Source organism: Ursus arctos, unplaced genomic scaffold (genome assembly GCF_023065955.2).
Source record: "Ursus arctos isolate Adak ecotype North America unplaced genomic scaffold, UrsArc2.0 scaffold_24, whole genome shotgun sequence".
NCBI lineage: Eukaryota > Metazoa > Chordata > Mammalia > Carnivora > Ursidae > Ursus > Ursus arctos.
The window spans coordinates 29,795,762-29,808,407 of NW_026622919.1; the positions used below are offsets into that span (position 1 = coordinate 29,795,762).

General features: G+C 54.1%; 1 protein-coding gene across 1 annotated transcript; it reads left to right on the plus strand.

The window, feature by feature from the left end:
• The first annotated feature begins 2,801 nt into the window (after window positions 1-2,801).
• NOG (noggin) lies at window positions 2,802-4,710 on the plus strand. Its single transcript, XM_026517916.3, has one exon. It carries the CDS (start codon window positions 3,357-3,359, stop codon window positions 4,053-4,055), a length of 699 nt encoding a protein of 232 aa, XP_026373701.1. The 5' UTR covers window positions 2,802-3,356; the 3' UTR covers window positions 4,056-4,710.
• The last annotated feature ends 7,936 nt before the right edge of the window (window positions 4,711-12,646 follow it).

Genomic DNA, 12,646 nt, shown 5'->3' on the forward strand with positions numbered 1-12,646 from the left:
TCAGGGCGTGATCCCGGCGATCTGGGATCGAGCCCCACATCAGGCTCTTCTGCTATGAGCCTGCTTCTTCCTCTCCCACTCCCCCTGCTTGTGTTCCCTCTCTCACTGGCTGTCTCTATCTCTGTCGAATAAATAAATAAAATCTTAAAAAAAAAAAAAGTTATGAAACTCTCGTCTACAGCCTTATGGGAATTTATAGATTTTTTTCCCCACACTCTTTGAATGGTTTCTTCCTCTGCTTGCCATACCCCGCTTAACTGGACTGCAGAAGTCTAGGAGGGTGACGATTGGCTGTGAGTTTCTCCCTTTTGTGTTTCTTCTCCTAGTCTTTACCCAGTGGACACTCTATAACCAGGTCCTCCAACCTATTGTCTAACATGGTTTGTTTTTCATTCCTGAGGGAACTTTTTTGCTGTTCAGTCAAACCCTCCCAACCAGGACTGAAGGAAATGGGTTGATTTCAAACAAAAATAGGTGATCTGAAGAAGAGGAGATGGATGAAACAGAAAACAGCACAATAAAATGTTACTAAATTGGAACCTATCATCTCAGGGAGACTGAACCAGAACTTAGCTTTTGAACTCTTCACGGAAAAATTATTTAACCAGTTAAAATTCACAGCAGTGACAAAATCGTTCTGGCGACCATTTCATCTTCCTAAGAAAATGAACCAACACCAAGCCCCCATATTGCACACGAGAAAGAAATGGCTGTGCTTGTAAGAGCCCGCTATGCACCAGCTTCTGATCATACCATCATTTCCCAATCAAACCAAATTCAACCAACCAATGGGTTGTTCTTATCCCCAGTTCATGTATCAGTGTGTGTGTGTGTGTGTGTGTGTGTGTGTGTGTGTGTGTGTTTGTAGGCTCAAAAGTTCGAGGATGTTTAAGAAAATGTTTTCAGCTGAAACTGGCCATCCCTCCCAACTGCTGAGGTTTTGCAGGAAGACTGTTCCGTGAAACCAAGTGTGTTTTCTTCCTTAGACAGATGATTAAGTCATGGGTGGTGGGTTGGGGCACAGACAACACAGGTTGAAAGGAAAAAAAATAGATCTTTGGGGAAGGAAAGTAGAATGATTTAGGCTGTCACAGTGAGATCTCCTAACACCACTCCGTGGAATGCTGGTGAATACTTGAGTCATCTACTCCAACTCCTTCTTCTCCAGCTTTTTCCAGACTCCAATCACATCTACCACAAAGGAAACCAAATTTGAGTTTTAAAGCTTAGATTCACTTCTTCATCCAAGGGAAAATTAACTAGAAGTGTCATTTCAACACCCATCTCCCATCAGACTGCTTTAGGAAGAGAAAGCATCATGCGGGTTTATTTAGAATCATAGAAAGGTAGGGCTTGAAGAGGAATGCAGCTGTGTCACTAAGGCAGAAAGGAACATGGTGCACAAAAGTGACTTGTCTGGGGTGAACATATGAGGGCAGACCCCAGCCATGACACAGGCCCCCTACTGCCAGGTCACCTTTCTTAAGTTTTAAGTCTCCGCTCTTGCCCACTGAGGCCGATTTAGCGGAAGCAGAAGGTGCAGTATATTCTTGTGACACTTGGGGGGCGTCCGGAGGAATCTCAGCAAGTTTGTTTACACTGAGGGCCTGGAGAGCTTGGAGAGAACAGACGGAACCAGAACAGACCCAGCAGCGCGCGCGCGCACGCAAACACACGCACACACGCACTCACACACAATGACACGGACACAGAAGCAGAAGCTAGCTGGGCAGGGTGGACAGCAGACGGACCCACCTCGCAGGGCCGCCCCCGCCAGCGCCGGGTGAAGGACTTGCTGGGCGCCAGCAGAGGGCGCGCCGCCCCCAGGGAGCCGAACAGCAGCCGCTCGGAACCCGGCAGGCTAGGGGAGCCGCAGGCAAGCCGGACGCGCCCCTGCAGCTCGGCCACTCAGGGTGCAGGACCCGGCCAAGGAGGAGGAGGAGGGTGAGGAGCGGACCCCCCTCGTGGGCCCGAGTAACAGACGTGCAGGAGTGCTTCCTAGGAATTACATCACGCTGCGCAACGCTGCGGCTCTCGGACTCCTCCTGCTCAAAGTGTGTGTGTGTGTCTGTGGGGTGTGTGTGTGTGTGTGTGTGTGTGTGTACGCTCTGGGGGGAGGGGACTTAGACCAAGCTTGGGAGAGAGGAAGGCTAGACGCGCCCGGGGAAAAAGCTCCGCGCACATGGAGAAATTCCTTGCGCCGGACTGCACTGAGAAACGAGCCCCCAGCACCTCCCCGCTGCTCCCCTCCCAGTGCAAAGCACCCAGCTAATGAGAACCCTCACAGCCCCACCTCGAGCACCCCCCGAAACCGGCCCTGCACCCTCCAGCCCGGCTCCAGCGCCGCCGCGAGCTTTCCCCAGGACTGGCCCTGGCGGGGCGCCTAGAGCCCCAGTTGCATTGCTCCAGGAGAAAGGAGGGGGGCGGTGCATTTTGCAGGAGGAGGAGAAGGGGGGTGGGTGGTGGGGGAGAGAGAAAATTGCGCGGAGACCTGCCAAGCGCCACCGCCGCCGCCACCACCGCTGCCGCCGCCGCCGCCGCCGCCGCCGCCTGTGAGCTCCGGCGGGCAGCCGGACTGTCGGCTTCCCGGGGCATCTGGGTCCGGCGGGGCACAGCCCTGGGCGCTGCCGAAGCCGCCGCCGCGGCGAGTGCAGGCGGCTTCCCCCGGAGCCTGTGCCGCTCCAGCTCCTCGGGGGTGGAGAAGTGGGGGGTGGGGTTGTTGTTTGGGGGGAAGAAGGGGGAGGGGGCAACGCCGAGAGAGTCAGTGGTTTCCATGGTGATGGAGCTGAAAGTGCAGGAAATTTAAAGGCTTGGACCCTGCGAGACAGACAAACCGGTGCCAACGTGCGCGGACGCCGCCGCCGCCGCCGCCGCTGGAGTCCGCCGGGCAGAGCCGGCCGCGGAGCCCCGAGCAGGCGGAGGGAAGTGCCCCTAGGACCCGCTGGGCCAGCGGCGCTGCACAGAGCCGCAGGACGACGAGCAGCGAGAGGAGGAGGAGGGGAGAGCGGCTCGTCCACGCGCTCTGCACCGCCGCCGGCCCGGGAAGGCAGCGAGGAGCCGGCGCCCCCCGCGCCCGCCGTCGCCCTGGAGTAATTTCGGATGCCCCGCCGCGGCCGCCTGCCCGAATAGACCCGGGAGAGGAGTTGCGGCCAACTTGTGTGCCTTCTTTCCGCCCCGGTGGGAGCCGGCGCTGCGCGAAGGGCTCTCCCGGCGACTCATGCTGCCGGCCCTGCGCCTGCCCAGCCTCGGGTGAGCCGCCTCCGGAGAGACGGAGGAGCGCGGCGGCGCCGCGGGCTCAGCGTGCTCTCCTCCGGGGACGCGGGACGAAGCAGCAGCCCCGGGCGCGCGCCGGAGGCATGGAGCGCTGCCCCAGCCTGGGGGTCACCCTCTACGCCCTGGTGGTGGTCCTGGGGCTGCGGGCGGCACCGGCCGGCGGCCAGCACTATCTCCACATCCGCCCGGCTCCCAGCGACAACCTGCCCCTGGTGGACCTCATCGAACACCCGGACCCTATCTTTGATCCCAAAGAGAAGGATCTGAACGAGACGCTGTTGCGCTCGCTGCTCGGGGGCCACTACGATCCGGGCTTCATGGCCACCTCGCCCCCCGAGGACCGGCCCGGCGGGGGCGGGGGGGCGGCCGGGGGCGCCGAGGACCTGGCCGAGCTGGACCAGCTGCTGCGGCAGCGGCCGTCGGGGGCCATGCCGAGCGAGATCAAAGGGCTGGAGTTCTCCGAGGGCTTGGCCCCGGGCAAGAAGCAGCGTCTGAGCAAGAAGCTGCGGAGGAAGTTACAAATGTGGCTGTGGTCGCAGACCTTCTGCCCGGTGTTGTACGCGTGGAACGACCTGGGCAGCCGCTTTTGGCCGCGCTACGTGAAGGTGGGCAGCTGCTTCAGTAAGCGCTCGTGCTCCGTGCCCGAGGGCATGGTGTGCAAGCCGTCCAAGTCCGTGCACCTCACGGTGCTGCGGTGGCGCTGTCAGCGGCGCGGGGGCCAGCGCTGCGGCTGGATTCCCATCCAGTACCCCATCATTTCCGAGTGCAAGTGCTCATGCTAGAACTCGGGGTCCCCTTCCTGCACCCGGACAATTGATGGAACCCCACCGACGCCCTCCCCCGCCCCCCGCACCGTCTCCAACCAGTTCCACCACCCTCTCGCGAGGGGATTCAATGAACTTTTTTTTTTTTCTGGCTACAGAGACCTAGCTTTCTGGTTCATGTAATGCACTGTTAACTGTGTAGGAATGTATATGTGTGTGTATATACGGTCCCAGTTTTAATTTACTTATTAAAAGGTCAGTATTATACGTTAAAAGTTACCGGCTTCTACTGTATTTTTAAAAAAATAAGCAAAAGGAAAAAAAAGAACAGAGCAAAGAGAGACTTATTCTGGTTGTCGCTAATAATGTTAACCTGCTATTTATATTCCAGTGCCCTTCGCATGGCGAAGCAGGGGGGAAAGTTATTTTTTCTTAAAGTACAAAGAGAGGGGAGAACTTTTGTAGAAGGACTTTTAAAAAGCTATTTTCCATTCTTCGGAAAGTGTTTTGGTTTTCCTTGGACCTCGAAGAAGCTATAGAGTTCAATGTTATTTTACAGTTATTGTAAATATAGAGAACAAATGGAATGACTAATCATTGTAAATTAAGAGTATCTGCTATTTATTCTTTATAATATCCCGTGTAGTAAATGAGAAAGAAGTGCAGAGCAGGATTAAAGAAAACCACTAAAATCGACTGCGTTCGACACTGCGATTCTCTGTGTTGGTGATTGATGGGGGGTGTGGGGGCTGGAGGGGGCGGGTAGGGGTGCCGCTGTGCTTACGATGCCTGTTGGGAGAAGGGGCTCGTCCCCTCTTCTGGTGTGATGGAGATGACCGCTCAGTTTTTCTCGGGGGGGGGGGTTATTCTCAAACCCCTCACTTGAGCATCACGTGGCCTCCGCCCAGTCTCCCGGCTTTTTCTCCCTATGTCACCAAAGCTCGGGCCCGTCCTGACCTCGACACCCAGCCGGCCCCCTGGAGCTGACCCCAGGCTGGGCCGAGGGGCGGGGGGGAGGGTGGGCGGCCGCTTTGTCCTGCCTGACAGGCCCTTCACAATGGGGACACGTGTCTTTCACACCTACCCTGGGGGCGGAGTGCCGCTGAAACTTGACCCCCGAGGAATGGGGGGGGGGGGTAGGAGAGATCAGAGCGCGCCCACCCAGATCCCGCCACCCCTCCCGCCTCGCACGCCGCCCCCCCCCCCCATCAATAACCAGCCCAAGTTAACCCTTTGCACGCCCGGAAGCTACGGTGATGCAAGCTGGGGCGATCCAGTCCTTTGGAATCAACACTCAGGCTCCTGGATCCTGCAGGTCTGAGCCCCCAAAACCCCAGGCCCTCAGCCGGAATTGCTGGGGACAGCTGGGTGATTTGACACTCGCCCCCCCCCATGCCCTAGGACCTAAGGAGGACTCTGAGGGTCAGGATTTCGGAGGGGTCTGAATTTGGGTGAAAAACGCCACCACTGGGATCTGCAGTTGGGAACGGGGTGCGCCCCCCTTCGACCCCCCCCCACACTTACTCCGCTTGGGGGTGGGGAGGGAGGAGAACTCAGAATCGGGATCTTTGAGCTTTTGGGTTAGAGAGGGGCAGAAGACATGTTACCCCTAAAAGGGACGTGCAAAATATCACCCTCACCCCACCCCCTTTAAAAAGCCAATTTCTTGGGGCTGGCGCTCGACTCGCGTGCGTCCCTCCGCCTCAGTCCGCGGTGGCGCCCATCCGCGCAGCTCCACGTGGGCCGGCTTCCTGACACTGCTCAGCGCTCCCTTTATTTATCTTGGACTCCAAAGTCGCTCTCCTTTGCTCCCTCCCAACCCCCCTGCCACCTCCCCGCGCCTCCCTCCCGGCATCCCTCCCCCGCCACCCCCACCCCGGGGCAGGAGTCCCGGCGAATCTATGCTAATTATTTCAAACCTGCGCCGGGTCCCCAGCGCAGTCTCAATGCCCCCGGCCCCGCCCGCCCTGTCCCTCCAGCCGGGCGCTTTCTTCCCTCCCGACGCAGCCTCGGTGGCTCCTCATTTCAATAGCCTGGCCCGGGAGCCGGAGCCCCCTCCCCGGCGCTGCCTCCGTCAGCCGTGGGACAGACGTTAGGGTATTCATTAACTGAGAGCCGAGGAATAACGGCATTATTCCCCCCAGAGAGGGCACCCTGCCCCCGCGACTATCTGAGGCTTCATTGTAAAAGGATTAAAAGTTAAAGACCTCCATCTTATGATTCTTTCATTTAATCTTCCTGGCGCCTGGGAGACATGCTCGATGGATGATGGCTTTTAAAATATTCCTAATGTCGGCTACCTTAAGACTCCAAGCCCGGCAAACAAACGTAATTTATTTCCAGAAGAAAGGGGATATTGAGATGTTTAAGTTTATGAACCGCCGTCCCCATGTATATTTGTTAAGTTCTGACAAATACCCAAATAACGTTAAAATCAGCCATTCATCACTTATGAATTTATGCAAAACTTTCTGTGCCCCGGGCCAATATTTTTTTAGACAGAGTTTCACTCGCGAGGGGCGGAGGTGGTGGGGAGGGGGAAGGGGAGGGGGCTTACGGGGCGGTGGGGGGGGAGCCGAAAGCAAGAATTTTCATGCCTGGTAAACACGCGAATTATGCGAAGAGAGTTATTCCCAGCTGGGCGGGCAGCCAAAACTCGGAGAGCGCGCCGAGGCCAGCGCCCCCACCCCCACGTTGGCAATGTCATTGGATTACAATGCGAGGTCTTCCCCTCCGCGACGCCCCCTCCTCCCTCCGCCCGCCCGCCGGCCCGCGCCCCTCCTCCCCACCCCTGCCCACTTGGAAAACCCGCTCGCAGCCGGCGAGCTTCTCGGCTTTCAGAGCCAGAGCCGGTGTGAGCTAGGAGGACCCGGGCTGCTGCAGACGTGACGGGCAAGAGACAGACCACCAAACAGACAGACCAAAGGGCAGGGCCCCAAGCCGCTCCGGACGGACGCGGAGAAGAGGACCCAGCAGGATCCAGGCAGTCCCAGAAGAGAAGGAAGGAGGTGCTGGCTCCCGGAACATTGTGACTAATGCACAGCCGGTTACGTCTCCATTATTATTAATGTTGATAATACTAATAATAGCATCGACGCGGAAAGGAGTAGAGAGCTCTGGGCAGAGAGGCAAGAAAACTGTCCTCTGCGGTCACCTAGTGTCTATCTCCTGTGAGGAGGAAAATTGATCTTGGTGTCTTCTGTGGCTTTGACAGCCTGTGCTTACGAATTTATGCAGCTGCTGGGGACCCGTGCCTCCCCAGGATGGAGATTTAGAACCCTGACAGATACAGACACATCCCCTTTTTCAAAATCCTGGAAGAGAATGGCAAGGTTTCCGCCACTCCAGCCCTCCTGCCATGATTGCGGGAAATCAATCATCAACCCTCTATTTTCAACTCTTCCCTTTATTCCTTCCTTCCGCCCTTCCAACACTCCCCACACTTCATGCACAAGAGTACAGAAGCCAAATGTCCACGGAAAGCCAGCACCCTCAGGGGAGGGCCCTCTGGCCCCCAGAGTCTGGGAACGGGATCTGGTTCCCTGTTGAGATGGAGAAGGCCAGGGGTCCATTATCAGTCTTGCTTCTGAGACCCCTGGGAAAGGGGGTTGAAGTTTGGTGGCAGCTGCAGAAGGAAGCTGGCTGTGTATTAAGAGCTCTTAGCTGAGCTGGATGGGGACAGCAGGGGGAGGGCCCAACCCATATTGGTATTTTGAAGGGGTGATTCATCCTTTTTCTTTAATGCTCTTGGAATGTCAGCGCTGGAGGGGAGCTTAGATTCCAGTGCCCACCGCTCAATTCACAGATGAGAAGACTGAGACCCCAGCGGGGCAGGCTGATCACAGGGATTAATAGAGCTGGCCTTGGCCAGGTGGCCTCCGCTGTGCCTTTGCACTCTTCTCTTGTTCTTTGTTCTTTGCTCCTTTCTGAAATTTTTAAAATTTTTAAAAATGTGTTCATTTTTGATGGGGGAGAGTTCTCTCCACAGTTGACATAACAACAGTTGAGCATCATTGGAGGGTCTGTTCTGCGCTGTCTACTCAGCAAGCAGTTGTTAGCGGCCTGTGAGCCAAGCACCGGGCTGGGCCTTTACATACATTCTTATCAGGTCTCTAGTTTCCAAATAAGGAAACTGAGCTCAGAGAGTTCATGCATCTTGCCCAAAGCCACACAGTAAGTGACACAATTAGGATCTAAAACGTGAGCTGACACCAAAGCCTGTGCCACTTCTGAATACCCTTCCTCCCTTCAAGCACTTGCACACCTGGATCAGGAGACACAGTGCGCCAGATTCTGTGCTGGCAAGTCCCAACTCAAGCTCTGTAGGGATTCATGCCTGGTAGGCCACACACATGTTTGTATGCCTCCTTATGTGCTTGGGCCCCACTCCCTAACCTCCCCCTCCACGCATACACACACACACACACACACACACACACACACACACACACATATGCATGAGGAGGGGGTAAGAAAGGAAGAACAGGGTAAATGAAGGAAGAAGAGTTAGAAAAACATCAAACAAACCAGGGATGGAAAGGGAAGGGCTCACTGCTGGACTGGGCCGCCAGAGAAGGCGTCTGACAAAAGTCTCAAAGGACAAGTTAAATGTTGACGTCCTGAGGTGGGAATGTGGGTAGAAAGGACATTTGGATGGAGAAAGCAATATAGATAAGTAAAAAGACATGATGTTGGAAAAGTATCTGGAGAGGTCTGAAAAGCAGGCCGACGCCAAATTATGGAGGACATTGAATGCCAACTAAGGGCACTAAACATTATTTTTCCAGCAATAGGGAGCCATTGAGAGTTCTTGAATAGGGCAGTGACACCATCAGTGCACTACTGCCAATGAATCCTTCAATCATTCAACAAACAGTTTTGATCAGGTTTTGGTTAGCTATTGGTGCATAACAAGCTACACCAAAACTAACAATCTTAGAACAACTATTTTATTTTGCTCATGATTCTGTGGGTCAGGAAGTTGGAAAGTGCTCAGCTTGGCGGTTCATCTCTGATACTCATGGGATCAGCTGAGTACTGGAGATCCACGTCCCGAAGCCATTTGGGGAGCTCAGCTGACCTGTTGACTAGAGCCCCTGCAAGTGGCTTTTCCATGTGGCTTAGGTTTTCCCACAGCCTGATGGCTTCAGAATAGTCAGACCTCCTACATGGTAACTCATGGCTCTGAGAGAAAGTATCCCAAGACCTGGATGGAAGCTGTGACGCTTCTTAGGACATTGTCTCAGAAGTCCTGCAACCTTGTTTCCACATGGTCTGTTGGTTACCAAGTCTCTAAAACCAGCTGGGCTGGAAGAGAAAGGGAATTAGACATCACCTCTCAGTGGGAGCAGGAGCAAATAATCGGGGGCCATCTTTAATCTACCACAAGCACTTTCTATAGGCCTGGCTCTGTATTGTATGCTCAGGACACAAAAATGGGAAGATACAGTCATTTTCCGTTTAGGTTTGGTGCCGGTGTCTAGGACAAATTAGAAATGGGATAGTGGCCCTGGGAGGATAGTTAACGAGGACCTTGTTATGAACGAGGAAGAATCAATAAGAGTTGATACTTGACAACAAACACAAAAATCATTTGCCAAAAGGCCAGAGAGGACTTGGGGACTGGCTGGATGTGGGGGCTGATGTTTCAGGCCTGCAAGGGTCCATACCCAGAAGAGGATGCTCAGAAGAAAAAGCTTCCTTCGCGGCCACCTCCAGGCAGGTACAGAGAAGTTCCAGACTTGTCCAGAAGAGAGAGGACTCTGAGGAGCCTGGGGAAGATTCCAGTTCATCGAGTTGAACAGACGAATACATGGATGGAGGGGGGACGGTAGGGAGAGAGCCAGACCGGGAGGGAGGGGATAAACAAGCAGGCGAGCAGTAAGAGTCTCCCCAGCAGACCGGAAGCCTACTGACAAGCGTGCATCTGGAGACTGTGTGAAGACAGGGGGAGAGACCAAGGTGCAAAGGTGCAAAGAAAGGCACCAACACTCCTGAGTGACACTACCACCCGTGCTTCGTATTTGTCATCCCATTTCCCCCCTGCGAAGCGAGGATCATTGCTATTACACAGGTGAGAAAAATGGGGCTCGGAGAAGTTGAGGGACAGGCCCGAGGACACGCATCTGGGAAACAGAAGCACTTGGATTCCAATGCAGGCCTGTGTGATTTCAAAGTGACGTCAGATCTGCCCCAGAAAGACTTCCCCCCGCTGGAGGGAACCACCCCCTTCTCTATGCTCCTCATCACACTAAGACCTGAGTGTTACACCTTCTGGGGCGGGGTGGGGGAACCCTTAACCTGCCGGGCTTCATGGAGGCTGGCTCTGCAGTGTGCGGAAAATGTGTGTGCGTGGGTTTTTTCTGGGAAGAGTCTCATTCTCATCAGATTCTAAGGTCTGTAACACAAAGGTTAAACTCCATCCTAGGCTGTGAGAATTTTTAAGTGATAGAATTTTTTAATTGTAACTTTTTTTTTTTTTAGTCTCCACAATTACCAGAGTGTGTTCAATAGATACTAGGTAAAGAGGGAAGTGGATGGGCTTGGGGGTCCACAGGGAGCCATCATAGGTTCTTGAAGAAGAAATGAGGTGGGAAGATTCTTCTGGATTAGAGTTGTGTAAAAAAAAGTTTAGAAAGCTATGCCTGCAGGCCAGAAGGCCACAGAGGAGACTGCTACCACCATCTAGTTCCGGAGGACAGCGTGACCAGGGCGGAGGGAGAGAGGAGGACAAAACCGAGAGATGTATTAAAGGAAAGCAGAGGTTAGATCCAGCCTGCATTTCTGTATACAGCAATCATTTGGGGGGCGGAAAAGCAGCTGTCTTCTTTAAATGGAACACACCCCCCTTTCTTTTGCCAAGGTCCTCACCCCTCCCTGTTGCCCCCTTCCCTCATTCTATCACCCAGCAGAACTGTTGTAGCATCTGTGGTTGGGACCCCCGGATTCGCCATGAGAAGGGGACTGAAAGTAAAAAGTCAAGTTTGATTCTTCGAAATAAGACAAAAAGCAAGGCCCGAAGGAAACCACATCCATTTGGGAAGAGGATCCGGATTTTGAGGGAAAAGATGGTAGAATTACAACATTTAAAATAAGATGGCCTGAAAGTTCTTTACTCCTTCATTTGGCTGCAGAAACTAAGGATCATCAAAGCCAACTGACTTGTCTCCGTTCTAGTTACTTTGGAACAAAACTGGCACGAGAAGCAGCATTTCCAGATTTCTAGTCAACCATCCCTTTATAGTTGTTATAAGTATAAACAGCGTCAGACTCTCACAAGCACTTTCATGCACATACTTTTAAGTACAGTAAGATATGAAAACCGAAGGGCAGGAACTAGGTCGGTCTTCTGTCCCCAGAGCCTAGCACGGTGCCTGAGGCGCGGCGGCACATCACAAATATTGACCGGAGCGATAAATGCACATAGGCGTGGCTCTACAGAAATCGAAGAAAGGAGGGTTGCTCGCCGAGCGCCCTCCAGATGGTGGAGGCAGGAGTAGCCGGTGCCGTCCGTAACGGGAGCTCCAGCTGCTGCTGTTTCTCTCAGTCAGGATCGGGCTCAGGAAGCCAACCGCACATCTGCCGACGGCTCAGTGAGGGCGTCCAGCAAAAATAAGGAAGACGGTGCGAGTCCGCACCTGCCAAGTGATACAGGCCCTGCCGTCACTGGGTTTGGCAGCCTCTTCTCCAGCCTGCATCGTAAAGGACTCCTGACTGGTGTCTGATTTATTCAATGAAGGGAACAGAATTAGTCAAGCTAGGAAAGAAGTTCTTCCCATTTTACAGGGGTGGAGACATGTAAAAACAGCAAGGCTGGGTGACTCGCCCAGGATCGCACAGCTAGCCGGTGGTGGAGCCAAGGTTCAAAGAGCACTAACCCTCTAGCAGGCTGTTGGGAGAAGCAGAGCGGTCTCGTGCTCCCTGAGTTTATAATCCCAACCAGTCTCCCTGATTCCATGCTCGCCCCAGCTCCAATCCATTCTCCACGCTGCAGCCTGAGTGACCTTAAGACACACATGTGGTCTTGTCACTCCCCTGCATAAAACTTCTCAATGGCTTCCCATGGCTCTGAGGATAAAGGCCAGAATCCTTACCAGACTGAGGCCTCTCTCCGCCTGCCTCCGGGTTCAAGCCACACAGTCTCACTCCGGTTCTCTCGCGCACCAAGCTCCCTGCCTGCTCCAGGGCCTTTGCACATGCTGTCCCTTCAGGCTGGGATGCCTTCTCTGCCACCAGCACACCCGGGGCCACACTGGCGTCAGATCCTGTTTATAGGGAAAGCAGGAAGTCCCCTCTGATCCATGCTCTCTGGGCTCTCAGGACGTTTTCTTCACAGTGTGCAATTGATATTTATAATTTTCAGATGTTTGTGTCCTCCATCTTTTCCACTGTCACCTCCCTCCATTTCACTCACCACGGTATCCCTGGACACTGGTGCAGTTTGGGACACATATAGACACTCAATATATATATAGGGTGGATGACTGACACACGGAAGAAATGAAGAAATATTAATGATCAGATTCCCAATATAAACCAGGTTCTATCTGGCGCTCTGAGGATGCTGGAGGACAGAGTCCAGCTCTCGTTAAATAGTGATCCAGGGAGTG